A 22,678-nucleotide genomic window follows, 5' to 3' on the forward strand; every position below is an offset into this window, starting at 1 on the left:
TGGGCAGGGTTCCGCTCTGCTGTGCACACGGGCACTAGGAGTCGCAATCGACCGGACGGCACTAACAACAAACAACTGTGTGAAGGGTGGACTCTTACTCCTCTCATTTTCCTTATGATAAAAGGAAGATTCAGAGAGTAAGTAACTGCCCCTACAATGACTAGTGAGGCTGCGATAAGCAGCCAACTAGGCTGCTCCAGAGGCTTCACTCTCTTTTAAATGCCTCATTATACCTTAAGATAAACTCAAGTCTTTTGGATAAAAAATATAGTGAAGACACAGTTTTATTAAATAAATTCTAAGAAAATAATTTTTTGTTCCAATCTGTATTTAAAAATAATGGATACCTGAGATATTTTGAATTCTAAGACAAAAGATGTATCTCAATTAAGAAGTTTCATACATTTTTGTACATTTCTATATCTAATGTTAAATCCAATCAAAAATTGGTTTCTGACCAAGAAAAAGTCTATATGGTTAAAAATATTTGGCAAAATGTTACTTATTCTAATTAGAATACTTCACAGAAACATTACTTTTTTGAATGAAAACACTTTCTCTAGAGTTACCAAATGCTTCAACATAAGATATACATACGGCACAACTTCCAAATTATACACCAAATATTTTACATTAGTATTTACATATTAATAGAATTTAGAACACATGCTTTTTAATTTTTCACTCAGTTTTTTGATTCATCTATCCCCCCGCCCTCATTACAGCCCTAGTCTGCAGTGATCTCTTAATCCAAATATCACTCCATTGTCTGTTGACCTCATTCAACACAGCACACTACTTTAAGGAGAGACGACCACCTCCACTTCTTCAAAACACTCAAACAGCAAACAACATGCCTAACGTGACTATTACATCACCACGTCTAACTGGTAGAGGTACAATGCTGAAAGAGCAGGGGTTCTAATTCTGAGGCCCATATATTAAACTACGTGCTAAATGAAATTTAGCATTTCCTTCTATTTTGACTATAGGCAGGAAACTACAGTATTATTAGCAGTACCATGACTTTGTCACTAACAGAACTCACATTATTTTCATAACAAAAGTTGTAGCACATACCTAATAGGTCATTTAGGTTCATCATTATTTTGGAATTATGCTATCAGACCTACTGCTAAATTTGTTAAATGGATTAAGAAGCACATATACCATAATTTTAAATTTTAAGTAACTATATTTCAAATATAATTGATTTGTTTTGTAATACCATATTTTTGGTTTTGCATATAAAATGTTCTGAGCAGGTATTCAAACGCTTCACTGGAATGTCAAAAAGTTCATGACATAGAAAAGTTAAGAAGCTTTATGATAGAGAAATGGTGTGAATAGATGCTGTCCAATAATGAAAATCCTTAGAAATGATTGTCTCTACTTTGATCTCAACAATGCTTCTTAACCATTTTCGAAGTATCTCAACAACCAAAAAGAGCTATAATTTCATGGATTCCCAACTTAGCTGAAGTATCACGTTTATCTTAAATTCATGTAGGTTTTATATTCAGTTCCAAAATCATCCACATTCCTTCTTACAAAAAAAGTTGTTCAACAGATCATTAGGCTAACCTGGGGCTTTATGCCTACCCTGTTGATAAGAGGTTCTCAAAGAGCAGTATACACACAAGACTCATTCACAGCACTCACTAAAAACACAGGCCTCCAGCCACCCCTTCAGATACTCTGACTCAGCAGGTCTGCGCCTGAGTAAAGGAACCTGCATTTTCTTTGAAAAACTACCACATAATTCTGATGGTGGTCCATGACCAAAACTTAAGAAACACTGCCCTGTGGTTAACACCCTTTAGTGGGTATAAGTACTCTAATTTCAGAAATTCAGATAGTTAAACACAACTCTTATAGTCAAAGTTCTTTAATGCATAATTTCCATTTTTCTGCTAACAGTGAAAAAGCTTAGAAATTCTCTAACTGCTAACTTTCAAATGTCCTCTTATCTACTCCTCACAACTTTTTTTGATTCAAATTCAGTTTGGGGACATTTTATTTTAGAGCCAAATTCACAGTTGCCTTAATCACTCAGTATCTTCACTGAAATGTCCCACTGTTTTCTCTGTGTTGTTCCGTCAATGGAAAAAAAATTATTCACAAGCTTAAATAAACGATCTTCTTTTCTTGACACAGAACAGTTTAATTTTTACTTTCCTGCTCATCTTCATCTATTGAAGATGAAAGATTTCTGTCCCAAGCAGCTATTAGCTAGTGTTAAACCATTCTAAAGGTATTTAAAAGAACACACACTTAAATATTTTGGATTCCTGATTAATCAAGTCAATCTTCCAAACTTTCTAATGTTTTATGTTTACCCTGAAATTAATGGAAATTAAATCCTTACATTGGTATGGATTTTACATTTGATCCTATCCAGCTGACATCACAACCAATTTAAGTACTTATTGTTCATTCCTAGAATACAGATTTTTGAGTTACTAAATGCTCTTTCTAGGAACTAGTAATAATTTCACGCACTTCTTGATGCACAGTAAGAATGAGAAACATCTTCACCTACCTGTTCATAACCATTGGTGGCATGCCCATATTGTTTTGTGCCATTACTTTATTTATGCCTTTAAGGGCCACCATTTTGGCTTTCATTATAGGATCTGTAATTGCATCAAAATCTAAAGAAGAAATATATTTTAAAGTTACATATTTCATAGTACTTGGTTCAAGTTACACTAAGAGGAAATGTAATTATCAAAACATTATATAATTTATAGATTCTTATTCCTTATTATTTAATAATCACTATCATAGGTTTCTACACTAGGTAAGGAATTATGAGATGGTAAGAACCTTATTCTGAATTTAATCCATCTCAGTGATCCATAATTGAAGCATGCTTTAATACCTTAGTCCTGCAAGAATCAAAACAAGAAGCTTGTCAAATTTAAGGGAGATTATAGCAATCTAAAGCAATGCAATTCCTATCATGCAAACTTTTGCAATGCTAATCAGAATTGCTTCTTTAGTAATGTAACATCACGAATGAGAATTTCCAAGTATTTCCAAAACTAAGGAATGCCACTAAATTAGTTATCAGTCTTTAAGAGAAAAATATATCACTTTCTTGGGGGTATATCCTTGCAATAAGGATAGGCTACTGAGAAAAGATATCTTTGCATATAAATGAAAAAGAAATGGACCAATATGATGAAATTAGTAACATATATAGGACAGAAGGTCAATTTTATTGTTTAGAAGAAAGCATGCCATAGACATGTCTCCTTTGACTGCTAATTCTTACTCTTAGGGGCACTTAGGTATTTTTACCACATTGCTGTTTTGTGGTTTTTGATTTTCCGATTTAGTAAGCTATTGGAAATAAGTCAGAGAGCTTTATATGACAAAAAATTGCCAAGCATTTATCATAAACAAAAGGACAGTAAGTAGTTTACTTCTATCAGAATTTCTTTAAATTCACCATTCAATGACTCTGAAATGGTTACAAGAATGGTTAGAAGAAAATAATTAAGAAGACGCCTCTTGTTTCTATTAAACCATACCATAAGTAACAGAACTGAGGAGGTCTGAAACTCGAGTTTTGAATCTCTTGATTTACCTGGGAGGAATCTAAAACTCTTAATCACTTTTCATTTTAAAGCTGAAGGAGGAACAGAAATATGACCCCTAGTGCTCTAGTCCCTCAGTAATTTTAGTATTGAAATCTTCCAACCATACCCCACACCAGCCTAATGCCCACAGTACTTATTATCGAAACGTGGGAATTCCTACCGATATTGGGGAAGAACGGTTCTGACCGCTGGCGAATCATGGCTTGCATCTGTCTCTGCTGTTGCTGTTCTTGCCTCTCTTGATCCAAAAGATCCTGCAGAAGCAGAGGCTGTTCCTCTAGAAGGAGGGGCCTCTCTCTGTTCTGATGGGCTAATGTTGGAGGAATCATTAGCTGCTGGGGTCCAGACAGGCCACTGGTACCAGACTGACTTGTTAGAGGCACAGTTTGATTTGTAGGTTTTCCTGTCCCAAAACCATGATTAACTGTTGACTGACCCTGAATGAATCCAGGATTTACCTGCACACCCTGAGGAAAAGTATGATTTACCCTAGAGACTGCCGTCACGTTAGAAGGCATGGTATTATCCAAAATATGACCAGGTGGTGTCACTAAAGGGGGAGGCAAATTTGACACCTGATTGGATGGTGAGGCTGGCAAAGTTGGTGGTGGAGACCCCAGTGGTCTAATGTCTGAATTCTCAGGTTTCTCATTAGCAAGTAAACTGGAGAGAACTGGAGTTGATCCAGTTATGCCACAAGAGTTTATTACATCTTCAGCAGGCAGCTGAGTAGATCCGTGAACAGCACTTGTGTTGGAGCCAGCAGTTTCTCGATTAGTTCTTTTCTCAAGTAAATCTGTATCACAAGACTGCAGGGAAGGGTTTTCTCCATCATTTACGTCTGTGTGAGCAGAAGCCTGTGAGCAGGGAGTGTCAACATTATCTTTACCCTCATCACTTCTCTCACTTTCACATTTGGTTTCCCCTTTAGAATTTGGAGACAGTACTTCTGTTTTTATCTCACTGGTAACAGTGGATTTTTTCCAAGGAGAATGTTTATCAGAAGCAACCACAGCTTTGTCTTCTTGTTCCTTTTTTTTTGGTTCAGTAGATACACACTGATTATCTAACTTATCATCAATTGGAACGTTAAGATCTAGTTCCTCATTAAACATGCTTTTCTTATCTCCTAGGTCGAGTTCTGGATCTGTATATGCAATGATATCAAATTCTCCTGACTTTAAGAGGTCATCCAGATTGGGATCATTAGTTTCCAAGTTATCCAAAGTATCCAATTCATCTCCCTTGCCATCCTCAGTATCTAGATTTAAATTTTCAAGATCTTCATCATCCAAGTCTTTGACTTCAACTCCCTCAAGGTCTTTAACATCTAGTTCTTTTACAGATGGATCATCAGAATCAAGTTTTTCTTCAAGACCATCGGAAGACTGGGTGGTTATCTGTAAATTATCAGATGTTGTTTCAGCTGGTGTAGATGATGATAAAGTAGCCTCTGAAAATTCACCACCTAAGGGATGACTCAGAGACCTCATGACCATAGAAGATGAATGGACAGGATGACCTTGCTCTTGCTGAGATGGTGGCACTTGTTCCAAATTTGGATGTACAGGCAGCGGATTAGGTAGACCTTGGGAAGGGCGTCTCATGGGGTCTGTGTGTCTAGGGCCTGCAAAGTCTGGCCGAGCAATGAAGTTTCCATGTCTTGGGTGAGAAGGGGCCTCTATAACGTTGCCAGGAGAAGCAGTGAAGGGCAGCCGTGGCCTTCCATCAGGGGCCCTATGCCTCAATTCAATAAATGCTTGACCCAGTATGTTATGCTGCTGAACTGGCAGACTCTGTGGTGAAAAATGCTGAGGGAGTCCAACTGGATTACTCATTTGTGAATTATTTAAAGGCCTAGTCATATCTACAGATAGTGATCTTCTCAGCTGTGGAGGAACTCCAGATCCTTGTATTTGTTGAGGAGGCACAAGGAAGCGTTCTTGACATGACAGAGTACCGTGACTACCTCCTGGAAATCCAAATCTAAAAGAAAAAAAAAAAAAAAGCAACTAGTTAATACGATTATGTTGAATTTAGAGTTAGGTTGAGAAAGAGGAAAAGTTTTAGATTAAACTGAGATACAAAATTAATTTTGCCAAATACAATGACTTAGCAAAAGCAAAATTATCACCATTAGAAAGCACTTATAAAGTATCTATATGCAAGCAAATCTTTACTAAGTACCCACAGTGAAGACCAAGCTTGACCTCTAAAGACATGATCTGACAGATAACATAAATGGAGACAAAGGAACAGCCACCAAGCAGACGGAAGCAATTATTTAGAAATAAGCATAATACTACTGGAGCTGAATAAGAGTCCATCTCTTTTTTGTACATTTAGGGAGGCTATATAGAGGAAGCTGATTTGAGGGGGATGCTTGAATGAAGGTAGGAGGTCTACCAAATGGTCCTAGAGAGACTGACAGGCCTCTGCAGCACATGAGAAGACAAAGACAGGCATGATGACTAGGTAGACCAACCTATCTGCTTGGAAGGAATGAGGACAGAAGGTACTAAGAGATAAAAAATGACAGGCATCATCTGTAAAGATTTAGTAAATGAATAAATTATACTGTTTTTATTATTTATATTGTACCTCATTCTAGAAAGAATAATTTACAAGTAAGTATAAAACAAAGCAACAGGCATAAATAACTAAGGAGGAAGAAAAAAGGAAAATAAGGGTATGACTATAACATGAAGTTAGGTATTAGACTAAAAAGCATATCTGATAAAACTAAAAGCATATCATAGAGAACTATCTCCTTATAATAATAACTAATTTGGCTTTGACCTTTCAAAAAGGGAACTTCACTTCAAAAAGGGAAACCACTAACTTTACAACCGTATCCCATCACCAAAAGTTCCTAAAGAAAACCACCTTTCAATTTGGAAATCTCCACAAATATTTACAATGTAAATTAAAATTTGGGGAGAGGACAATTCTCACTCATCATGTCACAGGAGGCTTTGACTGAACGTGGTAATTACATGTCAGAGACTTGGCTGGTATAATGAACAATATCATTCTAGCTGTAATGTAATGCTAATACAGCCAATACTTATTAAAAAAGGGAATATTTTTAGATTTCTTAGAGGAAAAAAAAACCTATGACCTCTCATTAGTGGAAAATAACAGCGATTATATCTCAAAGGGATCAAGAAGTAAAAAGCAGGAACAACTTCTGGATTAAAAGTAGCTTCATTTGTCTATTCCCTTCTTCTAATAGCAATTTAAATCTGGCATGAAATTAAAAGCATTACCTAAATCCATGAGGTCTCATCCCCATAGCAGTAACATCAGGAGGATAGGGTCCACGCGGATCTTTTGGGAAAACAGCATATCTAGGTCCTAGAGGAGGGACAGCAGGCGACCTCATGCTCCCAGGATAGGGGGGTGGAGGCCTACTAAAAGCCTGGCTGATGCTCTCCGGCTGCCAGTGCTGCAGGGGCCCCGGATGAGGCACTGCTGCTGGATCCTGCGACCCTTTCTCCTGCCGACCTGCCAGCTTCCTCTGCTGCTGCTGCTGGAGAATGATTTCACGCAACTTCTGCCGCTGAATGGAAAGAAACAAAAATGAGTGGGATTTCTGATAACTAACAGCTTTCTGAATCCTAATGCTTCCAATATGTGACTATGGTAATGTTTAAAGTATCTTAATGTTTCAAAGTTCGATAAAACACTAGTTGCACTTAATTATTCAATAGGTTATAAAAAATAAATTGATAATTTGGGTCCTTTTCCTTGCCAGACAACTATGACAAAACTGAAAGCTTTCATATTTAAGAATGCCCTTACAAATTCATGAAGATTGAAATTAGATACAGAATAAACCCATTTCAATTGGTGTTAATTTTATCAATTTCACTTTTCTTCTTTACAGCACAACAAATTCTACAGAATAAACCAATAAACTTTAACATGGATGTAGAAATCACTCAGTTTGCTGAAGTAAACAGCTTTCTCAAAGAATACATTTAAAACATCTAAGAACATACAACGTGTTTACCTGTCTCAATTTCTCTGTATCTGCTTGAGACATATTTACAGTATTCTGTGTATCAGTGACCCCTGAAGTTGGTACAGGTCCAGGCTGTTGGGAGACACTGGAAAACTGTTGGCTTTGAGAATTCATTGGAGAGTTTGAAGGTGCACTGAAGTTCCCCTCTGATCCAGGCCTTGGCTGATCAGCAACATCATGAGCGACTTGACTTGTTCCAAAAGAGTCAGACTGAGATCTTGGAGTCAGTGGAGGCTGATCACAGGGGTCAGGAGCAGCAGATGGGGAAACACGGCTAAACGTGTCTGAAAGACCAGGTCCAGGTGGCCTAGGTGTTTGGGAACATACCTCAGGTGGCCTTATCAATGAGCCAGATAAAGCTGCTCCTCGACTTTGTGCTGCCTGCAGGAAAGGATCTTGATTTGGCATAAGCACTGGTCTTGTCATTGAGGACCTAGGAAAACCCTCTGAAATCCTTGGCCTTGGTGTTGCTGGTGGCTGAGAGTAAGGAACAGAAATTCCAGGTCTTGGTGTTCCAGGAGGATGAGCATATGGATCAGAATGTCTCTGATTGGTTGCAGATGTAACAAACAAGTCTGTCTGTGTAGATGGCCTTGGGGTTGGTGGCTGCTGACTATATGGATCAATCGTGGTGGGCCGGGGAGTTCCAGGAGGTTGAGAATAAGGGTCTGGATTGGAGCGAGATGTTCCTGAGGGTTGAGGATAAGAATCTACCACAGGTCGTGGAGTTCCTGGGGGTTGGGAATATGGGTCCTGAGATGTTGGCCTTGATAGGGTTCCAGGCTGGGAAAAGGCCCTTGAAGGATGGGCAAAAGATTCATTCATTGCTGCATGTGGGGTTAGGGGAGGCTGGCTATATGGATCACTTGACTGGTTATGAGAAAAGTTATCTACAGGTCTTGGTGTCAAAGCAGGCCTTTCATAAGGGTCAACAGACAATCGCCTTGGTGCCTGCGACACTGATCCATAAGGATCCTGGGAGGATGGAGGGGGCTGCATTGGAGTCTTAAAAGGTCCAGGACCACTATCAACAGGTGCAGGTGTCAACAAGGGTCGTGCATATGGGTCAGGTATCCGTTGTCTTTGAAATACATCTGCCCTAGGAGGTGGTTTAGTAAACTGATCATTGGTTCCAGCTGCTAGAGGACCTTTAGCAGTTTGTTCCGAAACTATAGGGGACCGGGGTAGACCCAAGGGTTTGGGAAATTGTTCTGTCATCACAGGCCTAGGTGTGTCTGGAGGCTTTGCATAGGGGTCACTATTTGTTGAGGAGGAAGAACATAAATCTCTGACTGGGGATGGCCTATTTGCTGTCGTCTCACTCATTTGAGCGGGCCTAGATACTGATGATAAAGGTGCACAATTTTCCACTAGCGCAGCAGAATTTCTTCTGGAAAAACAATGGGCCCCAGGAGGTGGTCTTGGGGTACCAACCATTTTCGCATAAGGATCCACTGGAGATGGTGGTCGGGAGTTAGAAGACCCAGGTGAAAACATCTGTGGTGAAGGCGGCTGAGTAGTCTGAGACTGCGACAGACCCTCCTGAATGGAAATCCGAGATGGGGTTGGAGGAGGTGGAGGAGCTTGTGGTTTCACAAACACATCATCTGACGATGCAGAAGTAGGGGTGCTGGGTAGTTGCTTTGTAAGCAGATCTTTATGGAATGACTGTGCAGGAGACATATTTCCATTGCCAGGCTGAGGGGTCAAGGGGCTCTGTATCCCGCTACTTGGTGTATCTGAGCCAGACTGTGCCAGGAGAGGTTGAGAAGCAAACTGTTGTTGCTGTTGCTGTTGGTGCTGCTGCTGCTGCTGTTGGTGCTGCTGCTGCTGCTGCTGCTGCTGCTGCTCATTCTTGACCTGTTCAAGCTTTTGCGTGGCTTCAATCTTAGCTTGCTGCTTACTTTTCTGACGCATTTGCTGTTGCGATAGGAAAGAGAAAGCACTCATATGGTTAAGGAAGAACAGAACTGTCATGGGAGAAAAAAGCAACAGAAAATTAATTTGTTTGATGTCATCAGCTGCCAGCTTGCTCCCATATTAGATTATAATCCCTAAAGAGGAGAGATTATTATTCATCATAGTATATCTCATTTACACTGATATTGTTTATAATACTTCAATAAACTTCCCAAATCAACTTAAATATATTTTACTGAGGAAAAAAGTCTATTTTTAATCAAATTTTTATATTCTAATAAGAACTATATTCTGAAATAACATAAATAGCCCTCTTCTCAAAAATCAAAAATGCAATAACAAAGCAAATTATTAAAAAAAAAAATACCTGTCTAAATTTCCATTCCTGTTCATGTTCTGATTCTCTTTGCTTTAATGGATCTTTAAAAAGATCTGAATCAATACGAGAGCTGGGATCAATGCTGTCTTGCTGTTGCTGCCTTTTCATGGAATCATTTGACATCTGTACTTTATTAATGCGTAAAGCAGCTCTGTTATCTCTGGCTTTTTGCTTTGAAAAAAGGAGAAGAAAATTATTTCCCAGTATATGTTAACACGTTTTAAGGAAAAAAACCCAAACCATAGTGAACTTTACAATATAAAAGTAAGAAGAAGTCAGGTCAAATAGTTGAAAATACTTGAACTATGATCCTTTAGAACTTACAACCTCATATGTGAAAAGATCTGGACACTGTCTCATCTTCTCCCTTTTAGAATGCATGTGACCTTAGCTGAGGACATGTTCCCATCTCTCTATCTGAGCCAGGCTAGAGAACCCAGCTGTAATCGAGTATTTCATCAAAGCTAATTTTCTTAAGACCCTTCAAAAATGAAAAATTAAAATTAATCTCTTAATTTAGAGGAAAGGAAAATATCCAGGGCCGGCCCGGTGGCACAGCAGTTAAGTGCACACGTTCCGCTTCGGAGGCCCAGCATTCGCCAGTTTGGATCCCGGGTGCGGACATGGCGCCGCTCATCAAGCCATGCTGTGGTAGGCGTCCCACATATAAAGTAGAGGAACATGGGCACGGATGTTAGCTCCGGGCCAGGCTTCCTCAGCAAAAAGAGGAGGATTGGCAGATGTTAGCTCAGGGCAAATCTTCCTCAAAAAAAAAAGAGAAAGAAACAAGGAAAGAAAATATCCAATCCATTCTCCAAATCTAGAATTTGGAATTTGAAGCTTAACATGTAAGAAAATTATTGAGAAATATTAAAAAGATCTTCCTATTACCTAACTATATTCAGGGTAAAACCAAACAAGGCACTATCAACACATCAAAAAAACTTTCGCTTTATCCAAGGAATAGGTATCACTGACAACACGTGTGCTGACGATCACGCTGGAAAATAACTCTATATATTTTTCAAAACGATAATGTAGATTTGCTATGGTTTAAAATGAAAGCAAGTATTTGGATTCAGTTGACAATTTTGACTCTTTGGGAGAAAACAATTCACCATCTGAACTGTGAATCTTATACTCTACTAACACTTCACAAAGTTCCTATCTCAAAAGCTTCTTAAAGGTGTCTAGATATGTCTCTTTCAGGATACATGAAGATTCTCTAACTAAACTGAATACAAAAAGAGCTGATGACGGAAGAAACTGAGGCACACTAACGCAGCCTCAAAAGTTAGCACTTTTTCAAAGAGATGAAACAAATTAAACACACTCCTAAAACAACTGATTTCAATCCTCAATATCCTGGTTCTCTTACTAGCTTATAAAAACGTCACACGCTATATGAAGACATAATGAGTTAGGAAATCTTTACAAAAACAAAGCTGTTTATTAGTTGTACAAGGATTAAGATAGGTTTTCTGCAATGGAAAATCTTTTTATTGACCTAAGACAATAGAAATAAGGTTCAGGTATTGTGTTTAAGATAGAACACATAGGGAGTCTTTTTTTAAATACCACATATGGTGCTCTTTCCTGTGAGCTTGCTTTTCTCCACAGCTTAGCAATCTGCTTCACTCTCGTAGTCCAGTCTGCAACGAAAGAACACAGTATACACACTGACAGAGCCACGGTAAGGACGTGTCCCAATAAAAAGGCTGAGGAACTGCTGACGATTAAATTTGGCCTGGCCATGTTCTCATAAATGAGTAGTCCTGTATTAAGTTCCTTGTACACTACAAAGTTCCTGGCACACAGTAGGCCAAACAAGTATCTGCTGAATGAAGTACTGCCTTATCAACAATCTCACTGGCAGAGTTGGGAAGATTCTACATCAAATGGGCTAAGCAGCCAAGACAAATTTAATCCAAGATAACAAATTCCTGTGATCACCTAAGATGCTACCAGACACAAAGCTACAAGTTTTGTCAAACATCTGTACTCAAGAGAGGTCTATCAATTTCACGAAAGGAAAGTAATCCTAAATACAAATAACCACCTCACTGGCATTGTGCACAATGAAGACATGGAAAAGTAACGATTTCAAGCCACTTCTATGGAATTCGCAGTGTCAGGACAGTATACAAAATGAAGTTTGACTAAGATCAACAGTGAGTGATAAATGTAGAAATGATTTAGTCCATATTTTAAAAAAAAAGGAAGCTTTCAAAAAAGCCAATGAAAATGGAAATCAGTTGACAGACCAACAGCCTTAACATGGTATTTTACGAGGTTCTAGAATTATACAGTAAAATTATTAGGCCCAGTGTTTCGTTGGTTCGAATCCTGGGCGCGGACATGGCACTGCTCGTCAGACCACGCTGAGGCAGCGTCCCACATGCCACAACTAGAGGAACCCACAGCGAAGAATACACAACTGTGTACCGGGGGGCTTTGGGGAGAAAAAGGAAAAAATAAAATCTTAAAAAAAAAAAAAAAAAAAACAAGTTCTGCTCTAAGGACAATTTACATTGGCACAAAGTAACTTAATATAACCAGATATGCTCATCTATAAACAGTAAATAAAAGTATGGTAAAAAAACCCCACATTTGAAGAATGAGTATATTGCTTTAAAAGATTGCACTAAACCACTGATTTCTATTATTGGATAAGGTATCATTTGTTTTTATACATAATGAATAAAGTTCTACAGGGAGGCTGACCCCAGAAGGCACTAAAGGATAGGGCTCATGCATGAGAAGACCCACTTTTCGGTCCCCATCTAGTAACTTAAAAGAGCTATGTGTTGACAGCTGGGAAACTCGCAAGACAGAATCCAAATGACCTTTTCAATCCTGGTTTGTCTTGCAACCTGAACTCAAGATAATAAACCAGCATTTGCTTGCAAATATTGTATACATGACATTTCATTAATCCAAACGTTTCATCCTCCGGTTAATCAAAATTTTCAAAAATGGCACCATTGTACCATCTGCTTTTTTGAAACAAGCTGGACAGGCAGGGACAAAGGGAGATAATATCAAGTTAGTTTCCACACAAACAATACTTAGAATTGAGTCTGATTTAGCCTAACTTAATACTTCCGATTAAATGATAAGTTTCTGTTCTAGGAACTTTTCTGTAGAATTATACATGTAACACGACACTGACTTCCATATATTTATACACTGCCAGGAGCTTGACAATGGACCATTTCATTAATTGAAGTTAATTTTTGAGAAATACGCAAATGAGCACAGGGCCTACCACTAAGCAAATGCAAGACGTGTCTATTCTCTAGGGAGTCTTCACACTGAGCATGGTCGTCCCAGCTGAAAATCAGTAATGATACATGAGCTGTCTATTGTAGTAAAAAAGGACCAAGAAAAAACAGTCATGACACGTGCAAGAAAGCTGGTAATGTAACATGAATAGCAGTAATATATCCATGACTTACCAGGGAATTCTTCCTTTAAATTGGGGAAATTAATATTTGTGTAGAGAACGGGTGCTACCGTTGCCATTTCACCCAGAGCCTCCTCTTTCTCCCACTTCAGTGTACTTCTCTGGGCATTTGACATTGTATCATTTTCTCCTTCCATAGTGGGAGCTGATGATGTCCAAGAGCTGTTAGGATCACTTGCCATTGGATTAAAAGCTGGATTTTTATCCCTGGCAAATAATAAACAACTTTACTTCATAAACATAAACTAGCTTTCTAAATACTACAGTCAAGTACAACTTCATTAAAAGCTAAAACGTTTGATGATATTTAGCAAAGGTCAAAAGAAAGGTAATATAGCACTAATATCACGCATTATGACTTAGACTAATTAACATTTATATAACAAAAATTAGTGTAATTTAAGTTTCCACAGAAAGTGAAGACTTGGAAGTACCTGGCATCACTGTAAGGTGGCTGTGCTATAGCAGAGAAAGTTCCTAATCCACCTCCAGGAGGCAAAGAATTATGTGGGAGATGAGGACTGGGTCCAATAAGCCCATTCATGAGTGGCATCCGTGAAAAAACATCTTAGAAGAAGAGAACAAGTAAGGTGGCATATTATTCATAAATAATAAGAAAGCAGTTAAAATATTTCTAAATAAAAATTTGTAATGCTATTTAAAAGTAGGATTTTTTTCAATATTATATTGTAAAATACTGCCACAGGAATAACTTTTGGTTCCAAAATTTTGAATTATAGTCTGTATAATTCTGTTTACTTCATCATGGTATACTGGAAATAGTGTGTTTTGGAGTCCGACACTCCTGAGCTTGAATCTTAATTCCGTTACTTGTTAGAAGCAGAAATCAATTACTATTTCTACAAAATGAAGGTATTCTGTAATGTGACAGACATAACGTATGTACAGTTCTCAGCATGGTGCCTGGTACGCTGTAACTATTCATTACATATTAGCTCTACAAAAAGGATGCACCTCAGTAAACGTGAGTAAGTTTTATCAGATACTCTCTTCTTCATTCGAAATTTACAAACACATGTTCCTTATATTTTACTTTTATTCCTGTCAATAGAAACAGCCGTCTATGATTCTTAAACTGGCACTTCTGTGAAACAGTTTGGAAGAATAAGCAATATTTCACCTACCATTATCAATAAGATGATTATTGTTAAAAATATATACATTCTGTTTTTGATATAATTTTCATTACTTGCAGTTTCAACCCCCCAAAACATTTTAGCTCTCATTCCAGCTTATTCACAAGCTTCAAATACCTGATCATCTTTCTAGACAGATATTAGGCAAATTTTTCAGCAAATAAACTTTTTGTGTGTACCTTCAAAAACTCCTCCCAATTTAGAGACATATTTGAAAGTAATAAATACATGGCCTCTGTGAATTGCTATAACAACTCAGCACAACACTAGGAAATCCACATCGTCAATTAATTACACAGACGGAAATACAGTAATACAATTGGCTAACAGTTGGCATACATGCTATAACTGGAGAGAACTTCTAACCTGATCACTCTGCTAAACCGTTAGGAAAAAGATTAACCAAAAGCAATGTCTCGCCCACGTAACGTTTTACTCTGCTTAACGTCCTTTCACCGAAACCAGACCCTCTGACTGGTACAACTCTAAAGCACACAGAGCTTCAGTTCCTATGTGAGGACACTGAGACTGATGCTGGCAGGCTTTCAGCATTTTATCTCAAGGACTTCCTAGAGCCATCTGACTCCAGGTTAGGTCTTATCATACTAAATGGCAGAGCTGGGCCCAGTGGATCAGGACTCTGCAAGAACAAGTGTCTCAGGACACACAAGTTCACTCCAAGGATTGGATTAAGAAGCAAGATTTCTGATTTTACTCAAAGCAGAGTGCTACCTCTGTTTTCAACTTCAGTGCAAGCAGGTTCCATTAAGGAATATGAGATTTCATTGAAAAATATCAAATGTCTTCCATGTAATTAGAATAATCAAAAGCTTTTTCATTGGTAATGAGAATGTGATCCATTCTGTAGCTGTCAGCACTGACTACATAACATGACCATATTGAAACCTTTCATAGTAATAACTATTACTTATTAAGCATTTTACTATATGCCAAGCGCTGTTCTAAAAGCTTTACATGTATTAATTCTTTGATCCTCACAACAACCCTATGAAATGGGTTATTACATGTAGCTCCACTTAAGTAGAAAGACTCAGAGAAGTTAAATGACTTGTTCAAGGATATGTAAGTAAATGCAAAGCATTTTTTTTCTAAGATTTTATTTTTCCTTTTTCTCCCCAAAGCCCCCTCCGTACATGGTTGTAAATTTTAGTTATGGGTCCTTCTAGTTGTGGCATGTGGGATGCCGCCTCAGCATGACCTGATGAGCGGTGCCATGTCCGCGCCCAGGATCTGAACCAGGGAAACCGCGGGCCACCAAAGTGGAGCGCATGAACTTAACCACTCAGCCACGGGGCCAGCCCCACATTTTTTCTTTAATTAAGAGTTGGTCTTTTTTTCCCCTCTCCCTCACAAGTCTACAATACCTACCCAAACTGGTTATGCGAGTTTATAAAATAATCTTTTTCAAGGCATGAATCATGGTAAGAATTGAAAAGTTACTTCACTTAACTTTTATGTAAAGTGATTTCAAGTTACTCTATCTCAATCTTGAAATTTCCCTTCTCTGCTTTCTGCCCTTCTGTGTTATTATCAACACATTACACACTGCTGCCCTTCCTTACCACTCCCATTCAAGTTACTCTATGGAGGATTACCAACAATCTTATCATACTCATCCCACTTCACTTTCCGACCTGTCTCTAATGATCATGTGCAAGATCCTGTACCTCTCATTCTATGTCTGTTTTTCTCACTTTCACCTAACTCTTAAAAATGAGAAAGAAAAGGAACATATAACTACACACTTCATATAAATCAGATTAGTTAAGCATATAACTCATCACATTTAATGTTCTACAAGATGCTGTACTCTACTGGCAGTATACTCTTTTAAGAAATCTCACCCTTCCCACAACTTCAATTAGTACCACTACATTCATAACTCCTAAATTTTCATCTATAGCCTTGAACGATTGCAAATGCCCGTAAGTCAGAACAATGCAGATGTCTCATTTCTAACAAACTAAAAATGGTTTAAAACTAAATTTATTATACCTCCACTACCCTCTCTATCTCCCTCCCTCCCTCTCACTCTCCCTCTCTCACACAGACACACACACACGCTATTCTCTGTTCCATGTTTTTAGTTTATAGCATGATTGGTTATCCTCTAGGAAAGCTGGCTGAAATATAACGTAATTCACTTTATTTCCTGCTTTTTCCTCACACCTTACATCCATTCAGTAGCACAATCCTACTTATTCTAACATCACTGTCTCTCATATCCATTAGCATTGCAGACATATTTACATGGAACCCAAATTCTCACTTAGTCCCAACCACAATGAACTCATTAGTATGACTCTTCTCATCTTAAATTCACTTCCAATACAATCATGCCACTGCATAACAACGTTTCTGTCAATGATGGACCACATATACGACAGTGGTCCTAAAAGATTAGTACCATAGAGCCTAAGTGTGCAGTAGGCTATACCATCTAGGCTTGTGTAAGTGCATACTATGACGTCCGCACGACAGAATCGTCTACCAGCCCATTCCCAGAATGTATTCTCACCGTTAAGCAGCTCATGACTGTATTGACATCAGAGCTACCTTGCCAAAACATGTAACTCACGAGGTCATTTCACTGGTGTAAGGTCTTCAATGCCTCTCAGAAACCAGGAGGAAAAAAACCAACTGCCACTGCCTATTTTTCATAGCCATCTAAATTACAATCTATGTGCCGCAATGTACATTTTCTAGTTTTGCCTCCTTAACACTGCCCACTTACTACTCCTTTGCTTTGAAAAACATTAAAGTTCCCATTCTTAAATATCTCTCTGTCATTCTTTATGTGACCTGATCATGCTTTATCCTTAAATTAGAATTATGATTCTTTCAAACATGAATGTTGAAATCTTAGTGAATCTTAAGGCTCAATGTGAATTATGCTCTACTCTATCAGTTGTATACCTGGAAGTCTACAATACCAGGACTATAAACTCCTGTGGTGGAGAGGCAGCTTTACCCATCTACACATAAGCAGCTAGCAAAAAAAGCCATCCCCTCAAAAACTTTAAAATAAACAAGGCTGCAAGGTACAAAAGAATGAAAGTAGACCTTATCTTACACCATACACAAAAATTAACTCAAAATGGATTAAGGACTTGAATGTAAGACCTAAAATCAAAAAACACTTAGGAAAAAACATAGGCAGCACACTATTTGACATTGGTCTTAGCAGCATCTTTTTGAATATCATGTCTACTCAGGGAATGGAAACAAAAGAAAAAAAATCGGACAACATCAGCCTAAAAAGCTTCTGTAGGGAAGAGGAAGCCATGAACAAAACAAAAAGACAACCCACCAACTGGGAGAAAATATTTGCAAATCATATATCCAACAAGGGGTTAATCTCCAAAATATATGAAGAACTCATACAACTCAACAACAAACAAACAAACAACCCGATCAAAAAATGGGCAGAAGATATGAACAGATATTTTTCCAAAGAAGATATACAGATGGTCAACAGGCATATGAAAAGGTGTTCAACATCACTAATTATTAGGAAAATGCAAATCAAAACTATGCGATATCACCTTACATCAGGCTGAATGGCTATAATTAGCAAGAAAAGTAACAAATGTTGGAGAGGATATGGAGAAAAGGGAATCCTCATACACTGCTATTGGGAATGCAAACTGGTGAAGGAACTATGGAAAACAGTATGGAGCTTTCTCAAAAAATTAAAAATACAAGTACCGTACGTCCAGCTATCCCACTACTGGGTATTTATCCAAAGAACATGAAATCAACAATTCAAAGAGACTTAAGCACCCCTATGTTCGCTGCATCATTACTCAGAATAGCCAAGACATGGAGGCAAACCATGAGCCCACCAATGGATGAATGGATAAAAAAGATGTGGTATATGTATACAATGGAATACTACTCAGCCATAAAAAAGACAGAATCGTCCCCATTTACAACAACAAGGATGGAACTTGAGGGTATTATTTTAAGCAAAATAAGCCAGACAGAGAAAGACAAACACCACATGGCTTCAATCATGTGTGGAAGATAAACCAACACATCAGTGGTTACCAGAGGGAAAGGGGGTGGGAGGGATGACAAAAGGGGTAATGGACACATATGTATGGTGATGGCTAAAAATTAGCTACTAGTGATGAGCACAATGCAGTCTATACAGAAACTGATATATAATATTGTACACCTTAAATTACAGTGTTATAAATCAATATGACCTCAAAATAAAAAAATAAATTTCATATAGGCTGCAGAGTGAAATGGTTGAAATGATTCTAAAACCTTTTATGAAGGAATACATCTTGAACTGATTTGATTTCTAAAATACATACTTTGACTTTCAGAAAACATAGAGGAACATCTTTTTTTATATGTTGAGAAGAGAAATACCGAAGAATTCTTAATCATTAAGAAAGCATATGGGACTAATTAAGGCAAGAGGTACTTATGATGAGTCTATTTTATCCAAATGTAAATCACAGGTTTAGTCTAGCAGAAATCAAGGTAAATTTATGTTTAGAGGTTAAACTGGTAGAAACAAAAATATTTTAATTATGTGCCTTATGGAATTTTTCATGTATACCAAAAATTGGTAGTAAAGATAACATTAAACGAATTGTGTATTTCAGTACTTCTACAAAAACTGTTTATAAAGTATCATTAAATTATTCAATTCAGTATATAATCATGAAGCAGAGCTAACAGGATTTAGAGAAATGACCCTATGTTCAAATGATCAAGAATACACACGGCCCAGAAGTCCAAGCCCCTCCTAAAGGAGGGTCCCCTATCCTCAGCACCATCTCCTGATCGGCTCCCACACATCTGAATTCTAGGCCCTATGATTTCAGCTCTCCAGAAAGAGGGAGAAATTAAACTTATTTTATCCGGCAACTAGTTACAAGTAAGTAGAAGAAAACTGATCAAACAAAATAGGCAAATCTCCATAAAATTAGAAATTTCACAGCTGGCAGTAGAAAGGTCACTGATTTACTATCAACATATATACTAAGCACATATTCTGAGGGGGGTTATACGGTGGTGAAGACAGACATGACCCAAGCCTTCAAGGAGCTCGCAATCTAAAGGGAAAACTGTAATTACCCAAACAGGTATTTATATGTGCACCACAAGCTACACGTGAAATGCACGGACTAGGTGTGAGGTGGTGATCTGCTAACCACTGGGGAAATGACAGTGAACCTGAGACCGCATCAATGAGGACAGGCAGCCAGGTGAGGGGGAGCAGTTCTCCAAACACATATGCGGAAAGGGCTGAGGGCAAGGGACGGGACTGGACTGGCTGGGGGAAGGGAGTGGAGCAGGCACTGCTACGTCCTCCCCACTGCCAAGAGAGTGAGCAAACGAATTCCGGTCACAAAGTGGATCCCAGATTTCCAGAAAATTTCAGGGAGGCAGGTCTCTGATTGAGATAAATTCAGAGATTAGTATGTTTCCATCATCATAAAAGAGAGTTTTCTCTATCAGTTTGTAGACATTGTTACTAAGGGACAGGGCTGAATGCACTTACACACTGCAGAACCATACTTATGAAACTGTTCTAAAGGTGACATACCCTGATTGTGCATGGGCAACAGCTGTGGTGCAGGGGGAGGCGGAGGCTGTGGCAATGGAGTCGGCTGAGTGGTTGCAGGACTGAGCACAGCAGTAAACAAGTCTTCAACATCCTTTCCTCCAAGCTCTGAGATAAGATTATTACGATAATAAGATTAAAAGACTATTAAAGCCATAGTATAGGGAATGCCATTTTCATAAACTAAAAAATCAGAACACAAATACCTGGAATTTTATATAACTTTCCAAGAATTGCTCCTAGGATAAAATAAAGAGATAGAAATATTAAGTACTACCATTTCAATATACTGATACAAAATAGCATTTGACACAGAAATTATCAGAAGTTAAATTATAAATAAGCATGCAGAAATCTTTGAAAATCATATTTACTCATGTCTTTTAGAAAGCCTAGATGTAGGGCAAATATTTTACCATCTGTGACCATTTTGTCTAGTTCAGGACTGAGGATTCCATCTAGTTGTTCTTCACTTAATGGTCGTGAGTTCTGATTGACACTTGGTTGAGGCAAAGAGGAAGGATCATCAGCGACAGGACCAATATCTATTCCAGCTAGAGGAGCAAGGTAAACACATTAAAAAGTGAATCTGAAATATACAAAATGCATAACACTATTTACCTGCATTAACATACAAAATATTATTAAAATAGAGCAATGAAAAGTCTGTAATTCTGAATTAATCAGGATTCTTACAACAATTTGGATAGTCAATCAGTAAAAATTAGGCACAATGTATTTGTAAACTCTGGTGCCACTTAAAGTTACATTTTGACTAGTAAATACATTTCCTGAGGAAGAAAAGAACACACCTGGTTCTAAATGGCTAATTTCCAAAAAATAAGCACCATATTATTAAGATAGGAATCTATGAGACGATTCAATATCCAATATTCAATATACAAATGGAAAACAGTGGTTTTAAACGTATAGTTCAACCCTCACATGCATTAGTGAAACAGGAGGGATAAGTTTCACATAAAGCCATAACAGGCTCTAAAAGTCTCAATGCTTAGCAAACATTATCCTTTTATGAATAATTTCAACTACAGATCATATTTTTAAAATATTCTGTAATCACAAAACAAGATATAGATTATGTTTATAACATATCATGCTTTATTTCACACAAATTGGTTTTTAAGCAAGAGTCACATTTAAAAGTGGTATATCATCTACTTTATCACGCTTTTTCAACATTACTACTATTAAAAGTAAAATTTAGTTTGCTCTTATTTGATCTTATATTAGGAACTAATTCTACAACATTTGGGTAATATTATAAGTTACATATTAACAAGAACAAAACCATTCATTAAAAAACGAAAAGAACTACTGAGAAAGTCATTCAAAGCACAGTACAGGGAGCTGTACCACACTTCAGCTGCACACACAAAGAGAAGAGCAAGGTACGGATTAGTGACAAATTAGCACTAGAACAAATATGCATGCACCTACAGGCTGTTTCAGCTGAAATAACTATTAAAAAGAAGACTACTTCTAGGCAGCCATCATCCATGGCTCAGTTTCTTACCAAATGGAAAAGGTGAGCTCTCAACCTGGAAAGTGCATAAATCAAGACCTACAAGACCCAAACCAAATAAAATGGATGATCACCACAGGGCGGGAAGTGGGGGCAACGCAAACAGAAGAAGAGACAAGATACAGCAAGGCTGTAAGGCAACAAGACTTAAATTTGATGCAATTAGAAAGGCAACAGAAATCAACTCATTTGCTATTTCCCCTCCTAAAGCAGGAAAGCTCAAATAGATCAAATAAAACAATGAGTTCATTGACAATGCCCAAAAATTTTGTTTTCAGTTTCACAGAAAAGACTCAACTTATTCCACACAAATACACCTCTCATTCATATCATAAAACAGACACTGGGCAAATAGTATTCACATATACCTGAATGATCAACTGATTTTGCAAGGTCATCTGAAATTATTCCAAGAATGTCATCATCTGTGTTTAAGACTTCGGAAATATCAGCTAAAGGGTCATCAGCAGTACCTAAATACAGTAAGTATATTTTTTAAGTCTCAATATTTTCCTAGACATTAAATTCTAAAACACTCTCACTCATTCAATCATTTACTAAATATCTAGAGTATAGCAGATGCTGAGGTAAGTGACAGAATCATAAAAAGCTAAGATCATTACTTCTGAAGTAAGGGATTTTCATAGAAAAGGCACTCCAATGTTTTGAATAACAAAACATTAAAAATTAAGACTATTTTTATGTGGTTAATATATAAACAATAAAATTTAAAATTATGACCTACAGGCAATAAAAATGAAATAGAATGCTTTAAGAAATAAAGCAAAACAATCCATTAAGAAAGCAGTATCTCTAAAAATAACATTTAGAAAATAAAACACAGAAGATAAATAAAATGAAAGAAATCCATTATTTAGAAATTCATTGTAAAGTATAAACCAGATACCACCATCTAGTTAAAAGTCTACTTTCAGGGGCCAGCCCTGTAGCAGAGCAGTTAAGTTCACAT

At 37.6% G+C, this 22,678-nt stretch overlaps 1 protein-coding gene across 14 annotated transcripts in view; it reads right to left on the reverse strand.

The window, feature by feature from the left end:
• KMT2C (lysine methyltransferase 2C) overlaps window positions 1-22,678 on the reverse strand; it is a 268,830-nt gene that overhangs the window by 38,164 nt on the left and 207,988 nt on the right. For 9 of the 14 annotated variants that reach the window (XM_044765689.2, XM_044765692.2, XM_070516741.1 and 6 more), the window contains 13 exons: window positions 22,077-22,181; window positions 21,700-21,747; window positions 20,540-20,719; window positions 20,372-20,404; window positions 20,148-20,273; window positions 13,835-13,967; window positions 13,393-13,607; window positions 11,513-11,586; window positions 9,923-10,105; window positions 7,624-9,555; window positions 6,878-7,170; window positions 3,769-5,594; window positions 2,543-2,654 (listed from right to left, as the gene is read on the reverse strand). In XM_044765689.2, coding sequence (XP_044621624.1) covers window positions 2,543-2,654; window positions 3,769-5,594; window positions 6,878-7,170; window positions 7,624-9,555; window positions 9,923-10,105; window positions 11,513-11,586; window positions 13,393-13,607; window positions 13,835-13,967; window positions 20,148-20,273; window positions 20,372-20,404; window positions 20,540-20,719; window positions 21,700-21,747; window positions 22,077-22,181 — 5,260 coding nt within the window. The remainder of the gene's footprint in view (window positions 1-2,542; window positions 2,655-3,768; window positions 5,595-6,877; window positions 7,171-7,623; window positions 9,556-9,922; window positions 10,106-11,512; window positions 11,587-13,392; window positions 13,608-13,834; window positions 13,968-20,147; window positions 20,274-20,371; window positions 20,405-20,539; window positions 20,720-21,699; window positions 21,748-22,076; window positions 22,182-22,678) is intronic. The other 5 variants (XM_044765695.2, XM_070516759.1, XM_070516758.1 and 2 more) reach the window with 3 other exon arrangements.

Source organism: Equus asinus, chromosome 1, assembly GCF_041296235.1.
Source record: "Equus asinus isolate D_3611 breed Donkey chromosome 1, EquAss-T2T_v2, whole genome shotgun sequence".
Taxonomy (NCBI): Eukaryota; Metazoa; Chordata; class Mammalia; order Perissodactyla; family Equidae; genus Equus; species Equus asinus.